Source organism: Aotus nancymaae, unplaced genomic scaffold (assembly GCF_030222135.1).
Source record: "Aotus nancymaae isolate 86718 unplaced genomic scaffold, 86718_ANA_hifiasm-v0.15.2.pri h1tg000007l, whole genome shotgun sequence".
NCBI classification, from domain to species: Eukaryota; Metazoa; Chordata; class Mammalia; order Primates; family Aotidae; genus Aotus; species Aotus nancymaae.
In genome coordinates this window covers 30212032-30234003 of record NW_026988418.1, presented here as the reverse complement: position 1 = coordinate 30234003, position 21972 = coordinate 30212032, and the positions used below count along the sequence as shown (strand labels likewise).

General features: G+C 38.5%; 1 protein-coding gene across 1 annotated transcript in view; it reads left to right on the top strand.

The window, feature by feature from the left end:
• Positions 1-21972, top strand: part of SLC35D1 (solute carrier family 35 member D1) — a 72352-nt gene that overhangs the window by 36155 nt on the left and 14225 nt on the right. The window contains exons 9-11 of the mRNA XM_012442478.2: positions 1690-1757; positions 2879-2957; positions 21364-21446. Coding sequence (XP_012297901.1) covers positions 1690-1757; positions 2879-2957; positions 21364-21446 — 230 coding nt within the window. The remainder of the gene's footprint in view (positions 1-1689; positions 1758-2878; positions 2958-21363; positions 21447-21972) is intronic.

Sequence of the window (21972 nt, the reverse complement as noted above, 5' to 3'; positions counted from 1 at the left end):
ATAGTGCTGGTGAGAATACAAAATTGTGTAGCTACTTTGGAAAACAGTTTGGCAGTTTCTTACAAAGTTAAAAATACGCTTAACCAAATGAACCAACAATCCCATTTTCTAGATATTTACCCAATAAAATTTACCCAAAATAAAAATATGTCTATTGAGAGACTTGTATCCAAAGGTACAAGTTCCATAATAACTTGTGGAAATAACCCAAATAAATGTCTATCGCCTGATGTTTAGATAAATAAATTATGGTATACCCATAAGATAGAATACTAATTGGCAATAAAAATGAATGAATTACTGATATATAGATAGCATGGATGAGTCCTAGGAGCCTAATGCCAAGTGAAAGAGAAGGAAGACACAAGAGTACATGCTATACAGTTCCACTTATAATAAATTGTTGAACAGGAAAGCTGTAGTAACAAAAAGTAGATCAGAGGTTGCCAGGGGCTAGAAATGGAGGGGTGATTGACTGTCAATGGGGAGGAGGGAACTTTGGAAACAGTTGATTTCTTTATCGTGATTGTAATGGGTGATTACATGATTATACATTTGTGACTACTCATTGAGTTGAACACTTAAAATTAGTTTACTTTTCATGTATTCTACCTCAACAAAGAACTGTAAACAAACTGTCTATATCTGTCAAGCACTGTTAGGAATATGATTAGATAAATGTGATGTGGGTCCTCCCTTCAGGGAACTCAGTCTGTAGATGTGGTATAGAAAGATTTACAGTTCAGAGAGACAAGAACTCTAGAGAGGAGTACTGAGGCACAAAGGAAGGAGTACTTGATTGGGGAAGGCCTCGCAAGGGAGCCTTGAGTTTTAATTTGTTGGCTTAACAGGAGTCAGACCAATGCTGAGGGGAAGGACATTCCAGGCAAACGCATGCAAGTAAGAAACGGTATGTTATGTTTTATAAGCCACAGGGAGCCTGGTATTGTTGGAGCCCTGGAGCCATGAGATTTATTTGGAAGTGGCAAAAGTTGAAGCTGGACAGGTTGGCAGAGATAAAAGATGGAATATTTCTCACATTTCCTTATCAAACTCTTATTGCAAAAACAACTAGGTACTTGAGAGAGAATCCATTTCTCTTGGACAAGAGATGAGACGATCAGTGTACCCTTCGTTTATCTTCATTCCTTTCCTTTTGGCTTAAAACAGACAACAATAACAGCACAAAATAACCTTGTTTTTAGAATCAACTGTTTTAAAACAGTAATTCTCCTTGAATAGACCTCAGCTGAATTTGTATAACTAAGGCTGTACTTAAGCTTTCACATGTTACAGAAAGGAGACATGTTGTAATGTTTGAGAAAGCCTTTAGTACTAGCACATTAATAGCCATCTGAAAGAACCGAGATTAGCCAGATGTGGCTTGTGCCTTCAAGTAAATACCAGTTTATTTGCCCCAATAGTGAGAATTACAAAATCTCCCCCACGCTACATTTTTGATGGGAGAAAATCATATGCAACTACTTACTGGTTCAACTCTATATACATGAACTCTTTTGAACATCACTTTCTATCCTTGGAGTGATTCAGGGAAATGTATACCTGTGTGTGTCTGTGTCTGTGTCTGTGTCTGTGTTGGAGGCAGACTCACAGAAGGATTTCCTTTCAAATGGGATAGCTGATTTTGAAGGCGTAGTCTAAAATTTAATGCTTTCTTGTGTATCGCAGGCTATGGAGTTTGAAGGCTGGGCCGACACCCTCTTTCTTCTGCAGTTCACCCTCTCCTGTGTGATGGGGTAAGCCTTTGCTACCTCCTTAGTAGATAGTTTTCCTGAAGAAATAGGTTAGAGAAATTTGCCTGCTTCATTTCTCGGTATCTTTTTAGATCTCCTGAGTTTGTCAGCCTAGGATAATTAAGCCTCCAGATTCAGGTGGTTTCACAGCCCTTGGGAATGTGCTCTTAGCTACTGAATGGATACCTTAGAAGGATAAAGAAACAATTTACCTGATAACCTGCTGTTTAATAAGCACCATTATATTTCAACATGCACTATATAGTTTTATCTGTATACTGACCATTCGACAGATAGTGTCATGCCCTAGCTATGAGAAAGCCAGCTCAGACAATTAAGTAAATTGTTTAAATTTGCACAGTTTGTGGGTGGCAGTGGCAGCATTTGAATTTGGGGCAGACTGACCCCTCCTTACCATGTTTTCTTCCTCATAGAAGAGAATATGTAAAGGATGAGAGGGTACCTGCAAACATGCCTCTTCTCCTCACCTCCATATTTCTCTAATGTGTTTTTTTTCTCAGCCTGTCAGTTTAGTTGCTATTTGTGACTGGATCTGGCACATAGTGAGCAGGTGCTTCAAAATAAAGTTGACATGATGCCTTGGTACTAAGTCAGGCTCAGAAGCCTCAGTGTAAATCAGAGCGTTCCAACTGCTGCCACTTAGTTGTTAAGTGAACCTATATCCTCTCTTAAAGTAGCTTTAATTTGGTTTCTTTCATATTTAAGGATCTCTCTTGCCTTCATCCTAGCCCAGAGGACATGTTGTCCTCATGGAAGGTGCACACTGAGTTTTAAGGTCTGTGAGCTCTGAGCTTTCTGTCTTTCTGGCTTAGGTGTATTAGTAGGAAGCATGAGCTAATAAAAATACTCATGATTATGCAGGATGGTTCAGGGTTTTGATGAGGGCAGCAAGGAAAATCACTTGGTAAGGAGATGAATGTGTTTCTCTTTAGTGAAATTTTAAAATTTCTGAAGCTGCTGGATAAGAAGCAGTGAGGTGGGGAAAATTCATAGCTAGTCAGTGACTTGAATGTGCTGGGTTGGCCAACACTGATGTTTATCTTGGCTAGAGATTATTATAAAGTAAGAAACTGGATTTTATACCTCATCCTTCTTCATTCTAGGTTTATCTTAATGTATGCCACAGTACTCTGCACGCAGTATAATTCTGCTCTTACAACTACAATAGTTGGATGTATTAAGGTAAGTAGAAAATTGCTGATATCTTTTTGGTACCTGCGTTACTCGAAAATTGTTCCTCTAAGATAAGAGTCTGGCTATGGCCTTAAGAACCAAGTTATTTCCTCACTTACTGTCTTAGTTTGACAAATTGTGGTGATAGTTTCTGAAACAGTCTTTAAGAATGCAGGGAGGGCATAGTCTCTATTTGCAGGCAGCTTAGCTCTGAGGAGCATGGGAAAAGGAAAATATATTATCTAGAGGAAGAAATAGAGTTAGGTTTGTTTCTGACAGGGCAGATTAATAGCTTGGTAGCGATAAGCCTGTCTTTGTAACCCCCAGTGAAAACTCCTATGTTCTCTGCCTCGCTGAGATCTGGCTGTTTTATAGGGAAAGGATGCTGGCCAGAAGCTAATCAGGGGAGTTTTCCTATGCCTGAGTGAAACCTTAAATGGCCCGCTTTTGAAAGCTGTGTCTGACATTTCCAGTGATCTCATTTCCTCCTGATGCATTTTATTTGAGGGAGACTAATTTGTCTTCAGCCAGGAGAGCCAAGTTGACTTGAATATTGAGCTAAAGTTGGTGGCTTGAAGCCTGAGGCCTCTTTCATCTGACTTTCTGATTCTAGTGCTCTAAGATTCAGGAGGCCACAGCTTGTCCAAATTCCAAATGAATTAGCCAAGTGGGCCTGCTTCCTTAAAAAGGCGAGACCGAGAGAGGTAGGTCCTTAACATTTGGGAAAGAGAGGGCCGTTACCCTTGTGACTTCCTTTCTGATGCCCCATTACTCAGTAGTGAGGGAAGGGGTTTCAGAGGTCAAGTTTTTACTGCTCTGCTGTTTATCTTTATAATCTCGATAGAGTAGTGCCCACCTGATCTCAGTTTAGAAACTAGATCAAGTTAAAAGTCCAGAAAGTCTGTGGTTTCAAATCATAAAATTTGACGGTTTGTTGTGAATAGAATTCCAAATTAAGCTATAAATCAATTGTGTGAATTCCTTTAGGAAGCTAGAGACAATCTATATGCCAGGGAATTGGGCTGGCTGGAATAATTTTAGTGCCCCAAATTAGCTCTAGCTATATTTTGGTTTTTGTAAATGCTTCAAGAGCAAAGTGGATGGCTTGTGTCTTCAGCTTAAGAGCAGTGAGAATGTGAGAAGTAGGCCATGTTTCTAGCTAAGGAGAGGGATGATGCAGGAAAGTCTATGTTTAATTTTAATAAGTAAACCTATTTGCCTGGAGTTTCTTAGTGTACTTTATCATTATCAACATGGGATACAAATAAAATCATTCTTGTTCATATAAAGTTTATACTTTTCTTTTGATATATGTTCCTCCTCACAGTAGTACATGAACTCCATGGATTTACTCATTCCAGGATGATTAATTTTACTTTCAAACTCCACAGGGAGGCAAAAACTGAAATGTCTCATTGGTTCACTGTTGCTCTTGCTTCTCACTGGTTCAGGGTATCAGTGTTGAAGGATGGCTTGCACCTGCAGACAGATGGGACTCCACTGATACCCTTGCAAGGTCTAAGTCTCACAGGCCACAGTGGAGCTTCTGTCATTAGCGTCCCAGTCATAACCCATTTAGCTCAGCCATTCCTCCGATAAGGGGCTTTAAGCTTCCTTTTGTGCTTGAGAAACCCCTGCAAATCCTTAGGTCAGCATTCCTTTTTCTCTTCAGCATGGTAGGAAAATCACTTAGGATAACTAGTTAAAAGTAGGAATTCCAAGGCCTACCCAGATAGACTAAGTCAGGATTTTTAGAGTAAAGCTTAGAAATCTTTATATTTAACAAGGTTTCCAGGCAATTGTCAGGTATACTAAAGTTTGAGAATTGCAGTCTTAGTTTTGAGCTACCATGAGTCTTCAGTGCTTCCTGATAATTTCTTTTTTGAAGACGTTGGTGTCTTTTCTTGATAGCCAACCTTGCTTAGGATATCCTAATTTATACCTACAGGTTTTCCAACTTCTGATTTTGAGCAGCATGGGCTAGATTCTCTGTCCCCTTCGTTTCTGAAGTTCCTTAGGCTACTTATATATATTAATCCAACTTCTCCCTGGACTCTGTATTCAAATGAGATCCTATTATACACTTTCTTAAGTTGCCTACTGGACTTGTTTATTGTTACATGATACCTAATTCTTTTTTTCCCTTCAAATGATAAGAAAATCCTTTCTATGGCAACTTCCTGTCTTCATCCTTAGGCCTAGAAGAAGCTGACATAATTTTGAAGGTTCTCTCAAAGGGCGTTTTATTAGAAAAATAATTTTGAAGTTTCTTTTTGGCCTTTTACACTGTAGCAATTTACTTTGTGTCTCATAGGCCTAATCTAGAGGCCTATGATAAATAGGTCAGCGAAATATATTTTGGGTTAAAATATTTTAATTTCCTTCAGTCCTCACTTTAAAACTTCAAAAAGTTGTATATATTAAAAGCCATTTGAGCTAGAGGTCATTAGAGATAGACAAAGAAGTGGAAAAACAAATTTAGATAAGCAGAAAAGAGTAAATTTAAATATATTGTCCCATATCTTTTTTAATCATAGTTCTGAGAATGGATTAGTTTAGTTAAATAGTTGTGTCCATTTTAGGAAGTGGCATTGTAGATACACTAGGCCTCCATGTATGATGAAGGCAAACAGATCTTTACTAAGAGGTGTTTTTAGGAAAACAGAAGAAAAAACATAGGTTAATGTCTGGAGTAGTATAAAGAGTGTTTCTTAGACTCCTTGAAGTATCTTCAGATTGCAGTGGCAATCTGACAGATTTTACTGGATTGTATAGTTCAAAACAGTGTTGAAGTGAACTTTCTGAGTAGTCTGTATATCATTAAGCATGAAGGCTCTTTGTAAAACTTGTGACTTTTCCTGAAGTTTAAGTTGTCTAGTTTCAGTTTGTAGGGCTTTAAGAAAAGCACAGTTTTAACTTTTAGTGATATAAAGTGAAAAATGGAAGAAAAATTTGAAAATGTTAGTTTGGAGACTTGTAACCAGGAAAGAATTTAGGTTTTAGTCTAAATTGTAGAGAAATAACAAAAACAAAAACAATAAAAGACTAGAATCTAATTTAAACAGGTGTGCTATAGTTTTCTTTGAAACATAATTTTATTCTGTAGTCTCCCATTTTTACCAAAGATAAATCATAGTAGGATCAATTTATTTGTAAAGTAAGTTTTAGTCTTATTATACTTGGCCTGCTTATTTGTATAAAGTATAGTAAGAATAGTGATTGGCCATTTAGGCCCTTCTTAGGTTAGTTTTGTTGAATCTTTTTCATAAGAAATCTTAGATTATTGGACTTCTAAAAGCTTTAAGGCCAGGAAGCTAAGCCAGGGATTTGCCATCAGACTGTAGTATCTGTACAGATTGGGTCAATCTTTCTCCTTTTGATATCCTAAAATAACTTGGCAGTCAGAAAGTTACATTTTTTATGTATCACAGGTCAGGATGCTTGTAAAGGAACTGTGTAGACAAAGTACCAGGCCAGTCTTGCAAGGGTCTTTTTATTGGCTTTATAAAGTCAACATTAATTTCTTAAAGTAGTCTGGTCATATCTGAAAATATGTTATTTTAGTCAAAGCCTTGGTAAAATAACTAGTGTCTCTAACTGTGTCCTGTTAAAAAGAAAACAGATGTGTATTGAATTTATCTAAATAATAGCATGGTACTGGTACCAAAACAGAGATATAGACTAATGGAACAGAACAGAGGCCTTGGAGGCAATGCCACACATCTACAACTATCTGATCTTTGACAAACCTGACAAAAACAAGCAATGGGGAAAGGACTCCCTGTTTAATAAATGGTGTTGGGATAACTGGCTAGCCATGTGCAGAAAGCAGAAACTGGATCCCTTCCTGACACATTACACTAAAATTAACTCCAGATGGATTAAAGACTTAAACATAAGATCTAACACCATAAAAACCCTAGAAGAAAACCTAGGCAAACTATTAAGACATAGGTATAGGCAAGGACTTCATGACTAAAACACCAAAAGCAATGGCAAGAAAAGCCAAAATAGACAAATGGGATCTAATTAAACTCCAGAGCTTCTATGCAGCAAAAGAAACAATCATTAGAGTGAACTGGCAATCAACAGAATGGGAAAAAATTTTTGCAATCTACCCATCTCACAAAGGGCTAATATCCAGAATCTACAAAGAACTAAAACAGATTTACAAGAAAAAAACAAAGCCATTCAAAAGTGGGCAAAGGATATGAACAGACACTTTTCAAAAGAAAACATATATGTGGCCAAAAAACATATGAAAAAATGCTCATCATCACTGGTCATTAGAGAAATGCAAATCAAAACCACATTGAGATACCATCTCATGCCAGTTAGAGTAGTGATCATCAAAAAATCTGGAGACAGCAGATTATGGAGAGAATATGGAGAAGAAGGAACAGTTTTACACTGTTGGTGGGAGTACAAGTTAGTTCAACCATTGTGGAAGACAGTGTGGCAATTCCTCAAGGACCTAGAAATAGAAATTCCATTTGACCCAGGAATCCCATTACTGGGTATATACCCAAAGGATTATAAATCATTCTATTATAAAGACACAGGCACACATATGTTCATTGTGGCACTGTTTATGATAGCAAAGACCTGGAACCAACCCAAATGCCCATCAGTGATAGACTGGACAAAGAAAATGTGGCACATATATACCATGGAATACTGTGCAGCCATAAAAAACCATGAGTTCATGTCCTATGTAGGGACATGGATGAATCTGGAAAGCATCATTCTCAGCAAACTGACACAAGAACAGAAAATCAAATACTGCATGTTCTTACTCATAGGCAGGTGTTGAACAGTGAGAACACATGGACACAAGGAGGGGAGCATCACACACTGGGGTCTGTTGGGGGAAGCCAGGGAAGGGACAGCAGGGGGTAGGGAGTTGGGGAGGGATAACATGGGGAGAAATGCCAGCTATAGGTGACAGGGGATGGAGGCAGCAAACCACCTTGCCATGTAAGTATCTATCTATGCAACAAACCCTGCATGATCTGCACATGTAATCCAGAACCTAAAGTACAATTTAAAAAAATATTAAGATTCATAGTTTTTAAATTTGGAGAAATTAGTTGACAAATGTTTTAAATTTGTCCACAAAGTATATTTTACCCAATTGTTGTAAATTATAGTTTAAAAGAAAAAAAAGTTTTTTGACTCTGTCGTTTAAACAAAGCATTTTTTTTTTAAGTTACAAAAATTAGTCTTTACTAATCTAACTCTATGTTATTAATTCTTATTCTGCTGGATGTTAGATTAGCAATCCTCACAGATACATTAGTTTTTTAACGAGAGTACTGAAAGTTTTTACCTGGTCTAATGATTTGATCACTAAAGTTACCAGAAACCTGTATTTACAACTACTTATCAGGATCTTTTTTATGAATTTCTTTGAAAAAGAAGCAAATTTTGGACTGTACCCAATTGTAAACTGCATTTTGAGAAGAATCAAAGTAAAACAATAACTATCAATGGATAACAAAAGTCTTAGAATAGTTACACAGTTGACAAGGAAATTTCTTTGGCATATACCAATTTAACATAATCATAATTATTACTGATAATATATATTAAGACATTTCAAATATTTAGGAATCTCATACAGGTTTAGAACATATATTAATAACAACATTTATGTAAATATAACTCAGAGAAAGTTATGCACTTTTTTTATGGTTTCCATATGATTTTAACATACTAAATAAGGCTAATGTTTCTTTTGGACTTTTAGGGGTCCTATTATTTAAAAAGTTAGTTTGAGGTCAAAAAAACTGAATTTGAAATTTTGATTTGGGGAAATATGTCAGATATCAAAGGTTTAAAACAGGATTACAGACCACTGAAAAATATCATTTATTTAGTCAAAGTGATAATTTAAAGATTTTGAAAAGCAAAACTTTTTACTCCTTGATGGAGGGAGACTCATAAGACATAATAAAGACACCATGAGTCATACTGAATCTGATTTTCCCTCTACCCCCTCTTTGATTTTTGTAGTTTATTTGCAAGGTAAATAAAATTTTTAAAATTATTTTTTATTAATACTACATGAAAATTTTGTTTAAAAGAGAAAACTGCCTGGGCTTGGTGGCTCATGCCTGTGATCCTAGCACTTTGAGAGGCCAAGCAGGTGGTGGATCACTTGAGGCCAGGAATTTTAGTCCAGCCTGGCCAACACAGTGAAACCCTGTCTCTAATTAGCTGAGCGTGGTGGTACATGCCTGTAGTCCCAGCTACTCAGGAGACTGAGGCAGGACAATTGCTTGAACCCAGGAGGTGATGGTTGCAGTGAGCTGAGATTGTGCCACTGCACTCCAACCTGGGCAACAGAATGAGATCCTGTCTCAAAAAAAAAAAAAAGAAAATTAAATTTTATTTTTGTATTAGTATATTATTAATGTTAAAGTTAATTTTAATAAAACCTTGTAAATAAGTCCATTTCATTTTAATTAGTTTGACTACAAGATTTTTGTGCATTTTTAAATAGCCTCTTAAATTTAAACATTTTAAAAAGTATTTTTATTTTTTAATTAAAAACTTTTTAAGTGTCTATACTAGGCAAAATCATTTTTTTTACAAAAACATATTTTTATGTCTTTTATGACTTTTTATGAAAAACACGTTTTACTTTTTGAATATACTTTTTATATAGAATTGTTTATTTTAATATCTAGTAGTATTAATTATAATAGTATCTCAGTAACTCTTAATTTTAGGGAAAAACCTAGGAAATAAGTAATTTTAATTATATATAGAGTGCAAGACAAAAAATAGAGCTGTGAATACAATGCCTGGAGAAGTTAATATGGCTAAGAGGCATAGTTGGGCTAGGGAGGACAGGGCATGGGTGTTGTCTCCAGACCTCACCATGGTTCATTTGTCTAGACATTAGAATCTAAAGTCTCAAATTTAAAGACAAGCTCACAGATAAATTAAGCATTAAAAATATTACAGATGTAACAGTTCTGTGACCTTAAAATGTTTAGTAGAGACAGTATAAACCTGTCTGATCAATAGAATCAGGCCAGAAACTAAGTTAAAATTTAAAGATGTTTTAATTTTATTTTACTAATTTTTTTTAAACTTTCAATTTATTAAGAATTACTAAAGTAATGTGAGCTTGAAATTTATTTGGGCTTAATTTTTGAGTACTAACTTACAAGTTAATTTGATATTGTGTAGACAATATATACACATAGACATGTATATATAAAAATATAGATGGACATAAATACTTTAAACTTTTGATTTTTAAATTTTAGCCATAACACCAGTAAAACTCACTAGTTTAAAAGAACAGTTGGATTTAAACTTTGTCTTTGTAAGTGAAAAAGATTAAAGTTTATCTGTCTCACATGACCCAAGCCCTTATTGTGTTTTAGAGAAAACAGGGTAGTAAATTATATTTTAAAGTACAGAGAGAGAATTTATATATTTTAAAAGGAGTTTGAATGTGTTAGTGGAAGATTAAAAATGGTTGTCAAGGTAACAAAATTATAGGAACTTATTATAGGATTTTATAAGGGAACTAGTTTTATTTAGAGAGGCATTGTAAAATTTAATCTGTTTTTTAACTGGATCACTGAGCTCAAGACAGAGCCCATTAAGGAACAGGGCCAAGAAAGTATCTGTAGTTTTTAGGGCCTCATAATTAAAATATGTAAAAAGGAGGCACAGTTGAAAGGCAGAACATATAGAGCTTTAAAAATTTAATTTTACTTCTACATTGAATTTCACATCCCTAGAAAGAGAAATGCCATGAAACCAGGCCATGCAATGCTTGTATAGTGTACTTTGATACAAAGACTTTTTTTTTTTTTTTTTTTTTTTTTTTTTGAGACGGAGTTTCGCTCTTGATACCCAGGCTGGAGTGCAATGGCGCGATCTCGGCTCACCGCAACCTCCGCCTCCTGGGTTCAGGCAATTCTCCTGCCTCAGCCTCCTGAGTAGCTGGGATTACAGGCACGCGCCACCATGCCCAGCTAATTTTTTGTATTAGTAGAGACGGGGTTTCACCATGTTGACCAGGATGGTCTCGATCTCTTGACCTCGTGATCCACCCGCCTCGGCCTCCCAAAGTGCTGGGATTACAGGCTTGAGCCACCGCACCCGGCCAAAGACATTTTTAAAATTATTTAAACTATACCTTTTAAATCTAAACTCACAAAGAAACAAGTAGTCACTTGAAGTAATAATCATTTACTGTAAACAGCTGTTACTAGTCACCTCTAAAACTGTAGCTCTTACCAGTGACTCACCACTCATCACACACACAAAGGTCATGTTCTCCCACAGTACAAGAAAGGGGGTAGATGGTACTTTTTTGTATGCTTCTTAAGGGATCTGAATCATTAGAAGTCCCCTCTAGATTCTTTTATGTAGTACCAAAGACAGCAAAGAGGAGGGAGGAGAAGGAAGGAGTAAGAGTAAGTGGGGGAACAGTATATATATATATGTTTTGAGACAGGGTCTCACTCTTGCCCAGGCTTAAGTATAGTGGCACAATCATGACTCACTGCAGCCTTGACCTCCCGGGCTCAGTTGATCTTCCCATGTTAGCCTCATGGGATTGGACTTTTTTAGTACTAACCAGGCAACAAAAGTTGAGTTGACAAAAGCTCCTTATAGATGAGACTTTTTATGATAGACTCACCTAAGAGCTTGACACATTTGTAACAAAAAGTCATGGGTTTCTAGCCATTTTTAGACTCGCCACCTGACGTGACTCAAAAATCATTCCTCCCAGATGGCAGAGACCAAGAGAGAGTGCTTACACTTGATCAGAAGTCAAACTTTCAGGGACATAAAATGACAAGAGAGAACCTCAACCAGTACCCTAATTTTTATGACAGAGCAACACAGAAAGACAAAGATAAAAGAAAAGACTATTTGGGGAAGAAAGGAATCAAATAATTTGAGTATTCATACCACAGAGTACCAAAATCTATAACCAAGACACGTTACATAAAAATCTTTTTCTCTCATTAATCAAGATATTGGCTCTATGACTCTGTGGGTGGGTGCCATGGCTCAATACCTGTAATTCCAGCACTTTGGAAGGCTGAGGTTAGTGAATTGTCTGAGCTCAGGAGTTCAAGACCAGCCTGGGCAAAATGCTTCCAAAATACAAAAAATTAGCCAGGCATGGTGGCATGTACCTGCAGTCCCAGCTAGTTGGGAGGTTGAGGTGGGAGAATTGGTTGAGCCTGGGAGACAGATTGCAGTGAGCCAAGATTGTGCCACTGCACTCCAACCTGAGAGACAGAGTGAGGCCCAGTGGCAAAAAATAAAAAAATATTTTGGTGAGGAAAAGAAACAGTTTATATATATATATATACACACACACACACACACACACACACATATATATATATACAAATTATTATTTTTTTGTACCATTTACTTGACCTTATGCTGGCTGGTGAGGTCCTGGATAATCTTTGCTGCAGCTTCCAAAAGAGCAGAACAGGCTGGGTGCAGTGGCTGACGCCGGTAATCCCAGCACTTTGGGAAGCCAAGGCAGGTGGATCACGAGGTCAGGAGATCGAGACCATCTTGGCTCACAGGGTGAAACCCTATCTCTACTAAAAATATGAAAAATTAGCCGGGCGTGGTAGTGCACACCTGTAGTCCCAGCTACTTGGGAGGCTGAGGCGGGGTAATCACTTGAACCTGGGAAGTAGAGGTTGCAGTGAGCCAAGATCTTGCCACTGCACTCCAGCCTGGGTGACAGAGCGAGACTCCATCTCAAAAAAAAAACAGCTTTGGTGTCCCTGCTTACTGCACCAAAACTGTGGGAACGAGAGGAAAGTTTACTTAAAAATCAGCTCAGGCAGGCATCCCCAGAGCAACAGGAGCCGAAAGAAGAAGCAGCAGCCCAGAGAGAGCACAGTGAGAGAGAGGCCTATGCCCTCCCCGGGGGCTAGATTCTGCAGGTGCACTGAGTGGGAATGATTGGCAGGCTAGGTCGCAAATGGCCAAGAGGAGGCAACACCAGAATGCAGCTCACAGCAAATGAGACGCAGAGGGCTAGAGGACTTCACGATTCCAAGTGAGGTGCCAGGTTCATTTTGCGGGGACTGGAAGGACTCTGAAAGTAGCCCAGGGAGGGAGCCAAAGCAGGGCAAGAGTTCCCCAGGGAGAACGAACCAAGACAGGGTGGGGCGTGTCCCCACCTAAAACATGCAGCTGGCTCGAAGGGTCAGGGGGCTTCACCACCTCGGTGTTCCAATTTGGATCCTGTGCTTACCTCATCCCTCCTGCAACCCACTGTCTACAAGATCCCCACCAGACTGAGGGGTGTCGTGGGCTGTCAGTGCAAATCTGAGCGAGGGCTCCCACCTGGTGCCGTAAATTGTTGACGGGGACCTGGGTGGAAGTTTGGACTAACACCAGTGGGACTGAACAACCACGTCCCACAGAAAGAGGCAGAGTTGAAAACAGGGAAACAGGTCATAAGGCCTGGCAGGCCCCACCCCCACAAAACTCAAACTGAAGCCCGTGCGCCAGAGAGCTTGGCAGCAAATACACCAGTTTGACCCCAACCAGGATAATGGAGCTCAGGGAAGGAGAGACGCCACTGGGAAGGTGGGGCTAATTTTACCTGCAAATAAACCCCAGGGGAACACCACTCACCCTGCAACCTGACTGAATCTGAGGCAGCCCAGCAGCGCCTCTACAGGCCAAAAAAGGTATAGCTCCAACTGCAACAGAAAGGACGTCCACTCAGAGATTTCTCCCCAAATTACCAGCTTCAAAGATCAACGGGAGATAAATCCACGAAGATGGGAGAAAACCAGTGCAGAAAGTATGAAACCTTCAAAGACCAGAATACCTCTTCCCCTTCCAGGGATCACAACTCCTCACCATCAAAGGAACAAAACAAGACAGAAAATGAATGTGATGAATTGACAAAAGCAGGCTTCAGAAGGTGGATAATAAACTTCTCTGAGTTAAAAGACCATGTTCTAACCTAATGCAAAGAAACTAAGAACCTTGAAAAAAGGTTAGATGAAATGCTACTAGAATAACTAGCTTAGAGAAGAACATAAGTGACTTGATGGAGCTGAAAAACACAGCACAAGAACTTCACGAGGCATGCACAAGTTTCAACAGTCAAATCGATCAAGCAGAAGAAAGGATATCAGAGATAGAAGATCAAATTAATGAAATAAAATGAAAAGGCAAGATTAGAGAAAAAAGAGTGAGAAGAAATGAACAAAGCCTCCAAGAACTATGGGATTATGTGAAAAGACCTAATCTATACTTGATTGGCGTACCTGAATGTGACGTGGAGAATGAATCCAAGTTGGAAAACACTCTTCAGGATATTATCCAAGAGAACTTCCCCAACCTAACAAAGCAGGACAACATTCCAATCCAGGAAATACAGAGAACACCACAAAGATATTCCTCAAGAAGAGCAACCCCAAGGCACGTAATTGTCAGATTCACCAGGGTTGAAATGAAGGAAAAAATCCTAAGGGCAGCCAGAGAGAAAGGTCGAGTCACCCACAAAGGAAAGACCATCAGACTCACGGCGGATCTCTCAGCAGAAACTCTACAAGCTAGAAGGGAGTGGGGCCAGTATTCAACATCCTTAAAGAAAAGAACTTTCAACTCAGAATTTCATATCTGGCCAAACTAAGCTTCATAAGTGAAGTAGAAATAAAATCCTTTATGGACAGGCAATTGCTGAGAGATTTCGTTGCTACAAGACCAGCCTTACAAGAGCTACTGAAAGAAGTACTAAACAGAGAAAGGAACAACCAGTACCAGCCACTGAAAAAAACATACCAAACGGTAAAGAACAACAATGCAATGAAGAAACCATGTTAACTAATGGGCAAAACAACCAGCCAGTAACAAAATGGCAGGATCAAATTCAAACATAACAATATTAACATTGAATGTAAATGGCCTAAATGCCCAATCAAAAGACACAGACTGGCAAACTGGATAAAAAGTCAAGACCCAACGGTGTGCTGTATTCAGGAGACCATCTCATGTACAAAGACTCACATAGACCCAAAATAAAGGGATGGAAGAAGATCTGCCAAGCAATTGGAGAGCAAACAAAAGCAGGGGTGGCAATCCTAGTCTCTGATAAAATGGACTTTAAACCAACAAAGATCAAAAGAGACAAGGGCATTGCATAATGGTAAAAGGATCAATGCAACAGAAGAGCTAACTATCCTAAATATATATGCACCCAATGCAGGAGCACCCAGACATAAAGCAAGTTCTTAAAGAGAACAAAGAGACTTAGACTCCCGCACAATAATAGTGGGAGACTTTAATATTCCACTGACAATATTGTACAGATCAACAAGACAGAAAGTCAGCAAGGATATCCAGGACTTGAACACAGATCTGGACCAAGCAGACCTAATAGACATTTACAGAACACTCCACCCCACATCCACAGAATACACATTCTTCTCAGCACCACATCACACTTACTCTAAAATTGACCACATAATTGGAAGTAAATCACTCCAGCAAATGCAAAAGAACAGAAATAATAACAAACAGTCTCTCAGACCACAGCACAATTAAATTAGAACTCAAGATTAAGAAAAGCACTCAAAACTGCACAATCACATGGAAACTGAACAACTTGCTCTTGAATGACAAATGGATAAACAATGAAATGAAGGCAGAAATAAAAATGTTCTTCGAAACCAACAAGAACAAAGACACAATATACCAGAATCTAGGGGACACATCTAAGGCAGTGTCTAGAGGGAAATTTGTAGAAATAAATGCCCACATGAGAAACAAGAAAGATCTAAAATTGACACCCTATCATCAAAATTGAAAGAGCTAGAGGAGCAAGATCAAAAAAACTCAAAAGCAAGCAGAAGACAGGAAATAACTAAGATCAGAGCAGAACTGAAGGAGATAGAGACACAAAAAACCCTTCAAAAGATCAGTAATCCAGGAGCTGGTTTTTTGAAAAGATCAACAAAATAGACCACAAGCTAGACTAATAAAAAAGAAAAGAGAAGAATCGAATAGATGCAATGAAAAATGATAAAGGGGAGATCACCATCAATTCCTCAGAAATACAAACCACCATCAGATATTACTACAAACAGCTTTATGCACATAAATCAGTAAACCTGGAAGAAATGGATAAATTCCTGGACACTTGCACACTCCCAAGACTAAGCCAGGAAGAATTTGAAACCCTGAATAGACCAATAACAAGGTCTGAAGTCAAGGCAGCAATTAATAACCTACCAACCAAAAAAAGTCCACGTCCAAATGGGTTCACAGCCGAATTTTACCAGATGTGCAAAGAGGAGCTGGTACCATTCCTGTTGAAACTATTCCAAACAATACAAAAAGAGGGAATCCTAACTCTTTCTGTGAGACCAATATCATCCTGATACCAAAACCTGGCAGAGACACAACTGAAAAAGAAAACTACAGACCAATATCAACGATGAACACTGATACAAAAATCTTCAATAAAATACTGGCAAACTGAATCCAATAGCACATGAAAAAGCTTATCCACCACGATCAAGTAGGGTTCATCCCAGGGATGCAAGGCTGGTTCAACATAGACAAGTCTACAAATGTAATCCACCACATAAACAGAACCAAAGACAAAAACCACATGATTATCTCAATAGATGCAGAGAAGGCCTTCGACAAAATTCAACAGCCCTTTATGCCAAAAACTCTCAATAAACTAGGTATCGATGGAATGTATCTCAAAATAATAAAAGCTATTTATGACAGACCCACAGCCAATATCATACTGAATGGGCAGAAACTAGAAGCATTCCTTTTAAAAACTGGCACTAGACAAGGATGCCCTCTCTCACCACTCCTGTTCAATATGGTATTGGAAGTTCTAGCCAGAGAAATCAGGCAAGAAAAAGAAATAAAGGATATTCAATTAGGAAAGGAGGAAGTCAGATTTTCTCTATTTTCAGATGACATGATTGTATATTTAGAAGACCCCATTGTCTCAGCCCCAAACCTCTTTAAGCTGATAAGCAACTTCAGCAAACTCTCAGGATACAAAATCAATATGCAGAAATCACAAGCATTCCTGTACACCAGCAACACACAAACAGAGCCAAATCATGAGCAAACTTCCATTTACAGTTGTTACAAAGAGAGTAAAATACCTAGGAATACAACTAACAAAAGATGTAAAAGATCTCTTCAAGGAGAACTATAAGCCACTGCTCAAGGAAATAAGAGAAGACACAGACAGATGGAAAAACATGCCATGCTCATGGTCAGAAAGAATCAATATTGTGAAAATGGCCATACTGCCCAAAGTAATTTATAGATTCAATTCTATCCCCATCAAGTTACCATTAACTTGCCTCACAGAACTGGAAAAAAACCACTTTAAACCTCCTATGTAACCAAAAGAGAGCCCGAATAGCCAAGACAATCCTAAGCAAAAAGAACAAAGCTGGAGGCCTCACACTACCTGACTTCAAACTATACTACAAGGCTCCAGTAATCAAAACAGCATGGTACTGGTACCAAAACAGAGATGTAGACCAATGGAACAGAACAGAGGCCTCGGAAACAATGCCACACATATACAATCATCTGGTCTTTGGCAAACCAGACAAAATCAAGCAATGGGGACGGGATTCCCTGTTTAATAAATGGTGTTGGGAAAACTGGCTAGCCATATGCAGGTAGCTGAAACTGGACCCCTTCCTTACACCTTATACAAAAATTAACTCCAGATGGATTAAAGATTTAAACATAAGATCTAACACCATAAAAACCCTAGAAGAAAACCTAGGCAACACTGTCCAGGACATAGCACAGGCAAGGATGACTGAGACACCAAAAGCATCAGCAACAAAAGCCAAAATAGACAAATGGGATCTAATTAAACTTAAGAGCTTCTGCACAGCAAAAGAAATAATCATTAGAGTGAACCAGCAACCAATAGAATGGGAAAATTTTTTTGCAATCTACCCATCTAACAAAGGGCTAAAATCCAAAATCTACAAAGAACTAAAGCAGATTTACAAGAAAAGAGCCATTCAAAAGTGGGCAAAGGATATGAACAGACACTTTTCAAAAGAAGACATATATGAGGCCAACAAACATATGAAAAAATGCTCATCATCATTGGTCATTAGAGAAATGCAAATCAAAACCACATTGAGATACCATCTCACGCTGGTTAGAATGGCAATCATTAAAAAATCTGGAGACAGCAAATGCTGAAGAGGATGTGGAGAAGAAGGAACACTTTTATACTGTTGGTGGGAGTATAAATTAGTTCAACCGTTATGGAAGACAGTGTGGCGATTCCTCAAGGATCTAGAAATAGAAATTCCATTTGACCCAGGAATCCCATTACTGGGTATATACCCAAAGGATTATAAATTGCTCTATTGTAAAGACACATTCACACGTATGTTCATTTCAGCGCTGTTATGATAGCAGAGTCCTGGAACCAACCCACATGCCCATCAATGATAGACTGGACAAAGAAAATGTGGCACATATATACCGTGGAATACTATGCAGCCATAAAAAATGATGAGTTTTTGTCATTTGTAGAGACATGGATGAATCTAGAAACCATCATTCTTAGCAAACTGACACAAGAACAGAAAACCAAACACAGCATGTTTTCTCTCATAGGCGGGTGACGAACAATGAGAACACTTGGGCACAGAGAAGAGAACAACACTCGCTGGGCTAGGTGTGGGGATGGACGGGAGGGAAAGCAGAGTGGGGGGGTGGGCAGGAAGGATGGGGAGGGAGATGGGGAGAAATGCCTGATGTAGGCGATTGGGCTAGGTGTGGGGGTGGAGAGGAGGGAAAGTGGGGGGGTGGGTGGGGGGTGGGCAGGGAGGATGGGGAGGGATAACACTGTGAGAAATGCCTGATCAGGCGAAGCGGGGGTGGGGCAGGGGGATGGAGACAGCAAACCACTATGGCATGTATGTACCTATGCAACAGTCCTACAGGATGCAGGATGTGCACATGTACACCAGAGCCCAAAATAAAATTAAAAAAAAAAATCAGCTCACCAAAGACAGACTAGTAAAAGAAAAACATATCTTATTTATTAATGTGATTATGGAGAATATTGCAGAGTGACTGCCTAACCCCCTAGTGGGTCATAGAAGCTTATATATACTATCTTGAAGTTAGAGAAAGAATGGGGTCTGAGATTGGGCAAAATAGGTTATAGGAGGGAGAGAAGAGGAGGCTTGGCTAGCAAAAGTGATCTTGTTACACAGATGAAACTCACAGGTAGCAGCCCTTAGAAAGAATAGATGGTAGATGGTTTTTTAGACCGTTAAAGGTGTCAGACTCTCAGTTAATGTTTCCTAGATCTGGACAAGGGAAGGCCTGACTGCAGTCAGTATAGATTTTTTACAAATGTAAATTTCCCTTACAAAAGACAGCTTTGCAGAGCTACTTCTGTTTACTGGCTTTCTGACAACCATCTTAATTACCATATGTTGGCCAGGTGCGGTGGCTCACACCTGTAATCCCAGCACTTTGGGAGGCTGAGGCAGGTGGATCCTGCGGTCAGGAGATCGAGACCATCTTGGCCAACATCGTGAAACCCCATCTCTACTAAAAACACAAAAATTAGCAGGGTGTGGTGATGTGCTCCTATAGTCCCAGCTACTTGGGAGGCTGAGGGAGAAGAATCACTTGGACCAGGAGACGGAGGTTGCAATGAGCCAAGATTGCATCACTGCACTCCAGCCTGGCAACAGAGAGAGACTCCATCTCAAAAAAAAAAAAAAAAAAAAAAAATACTGTATGTTAAAGAAATATATGTGGGGGTAAAATATTTTTATTTCCTGCAACCCCAAATCTGAAATCCAAAATGCTTGCTCCAGAGTCTAAGACTTTTTGAATGCCAACATGATATTCAAGGGAAATAATCATCTTAGATTTGGATTTTTGGATTTGAGATACTAAACTGGTAAGTGCAATGGAAGTATTACAAAATCTGAAATACTTCTAGTCTCAAGCATTTGGGACCTGATAAGGGATATTCAGCCTCTAGTTTAAATTTTAGAAACTTATTGTTTTTGTGGTCTTAGGATAATTAAAAGGGAGCCAGAAGATGTTTGCACCTGTGAGTGTCAGGAGAAGTGATTTTAAGTATAATACCTTGAGCTGATTTCTCATGTGTTTTCTTAAGATACCAAGGAAGATTCCTCTAAAAACAGTCATTATATTGGTAAAGTCCCCACCATTCCCTTTTTTCCATTTTGGAAGAAGAGGCAAAGATATTTTAGGTTCTGGAGGTGCATGTGCAGGTTTGTTATATGGGTAAATTATGTGTCACTGAGACCTAGTGTACAAATGATCCTGTCACCTAGGTAGCGAGCATAGTACCCAACAGGTAGTCTCCCTACTTACACCCCACTTTTACCCTCCTACCTCAAGCAGCCCCCAGTGTCTGTTGCTCCTATCTTTGTATCCATGTACATTCATTCAGTGTTAAGCTTCCACTTAGAAATGAGAGCATGTGGTATTTGGTTTTCTGTTCCTATGTTAGTTTGGCCTCATGCGGCATCCATGTTGCTGCACAAGACATGATTTTGTTCTTTTTTATGACTGCATAGTATTCCATGATATATGTGTACCACAGTCCATCATTAATGGGCATCTTGGTTGATTGCATGTCTTGGCTGTTGGGAGTAATGTTGCAGTGAACATAAGAGTACATGTGTCTCTTTTGTAGAACAATTTATTTTCCTTTGGGGATATAACCCAGTAGTGGGATTGGTGAGTCAGATGGTACTTCTTTTATAAGTTCTTTGATAAATGTCCACACTGCTTTCCACAGGGGCTTAACTAAATTTACATTCCACAGTGTATAAATAAGCATTCCCTTTGCTCCCCAACCTTGCCAACATCTGTTGTTTTTTGACTTTTTAATAATAGCCATCCTGACTGGTGTGAGATGGTATCACATTGTGGTTTTAATTTATATTTCTCTGATGATTAGTGATGAGCCTTTTTCATATATTTATTTGCTGCATGTATATTTTCTTTTGAGAAATATCTGTTCATGTCCTTTGCCCATCTTTTAATGGGATTATTTGTGTTTTGGTTGAATTAGGTTGCTTATCAATTCCAGATATTAGACCTTTGTCCAATGCATAGTTTGTGAATATTTTCTCCCATTCTGTTGATAGTTTTCTTCAATTTTGGCAAAAGCATTTATCTTCTGGAGAAATAGATTGGGAAGAGGCTAATGTCACTGATTGCTTATACTATGCTCTTATTAGGGTTGGTGGGTTTTCATTGTCTTTTATTTGCTTTCGTATTTTAAGGATAGATATTTAGATGAGTTTTATATATATTTAAGAAACTCAGTTAAACCTATGTAACAGTATATTACTATTTTTATTTTTAGAATATATTAATAACTTATATTGGAATGGTTTTTGGTGGAGATTATATTTTCACGTGGACAAATTTCATTGGCTTAAATATTAGGTAAGTAAAGTATTTAATTAAATTGAAAACTGGGGATTGGACGTTCAAATAGTGTCACAATAAGGTTAGGCTACTATATTGATGGAAAATTTATTCATTAATAAACATTTATGGAGTACCTTCTCTGTGCTACATATTTAATGTCTCTACATAATGCTTTTTAAGAAGCGGGGAGATGTCGGGCATGGTGGCTTATACCTATAATCTCAACACTTTGGGAGACTGAGGTGGACAGATTGCTTGAGCCCAGGAGTTTGAGACCAGCCTGGGCAACATTGCAAAACCCCATCTCTACAAAAAAATACCAGTATTACCGGGGCATGGTAGTGCACGCCTGTAGTCCCAGCTACTTCAGAGGCTAAGGTGAGAGGATCACTTAGGAGGAGGCCAAGGCTGCAGTGAGCTGTGATTGCACTGCATTCTGGCCTAAAAAAAAAAAAAGGTTGTGGGGAGAGAAAATCCTTCTATATTCCATGCAGAGTATTTGGGGAATTTTTTCTAGAAGTTGAACTCCCTTTATTTAGCC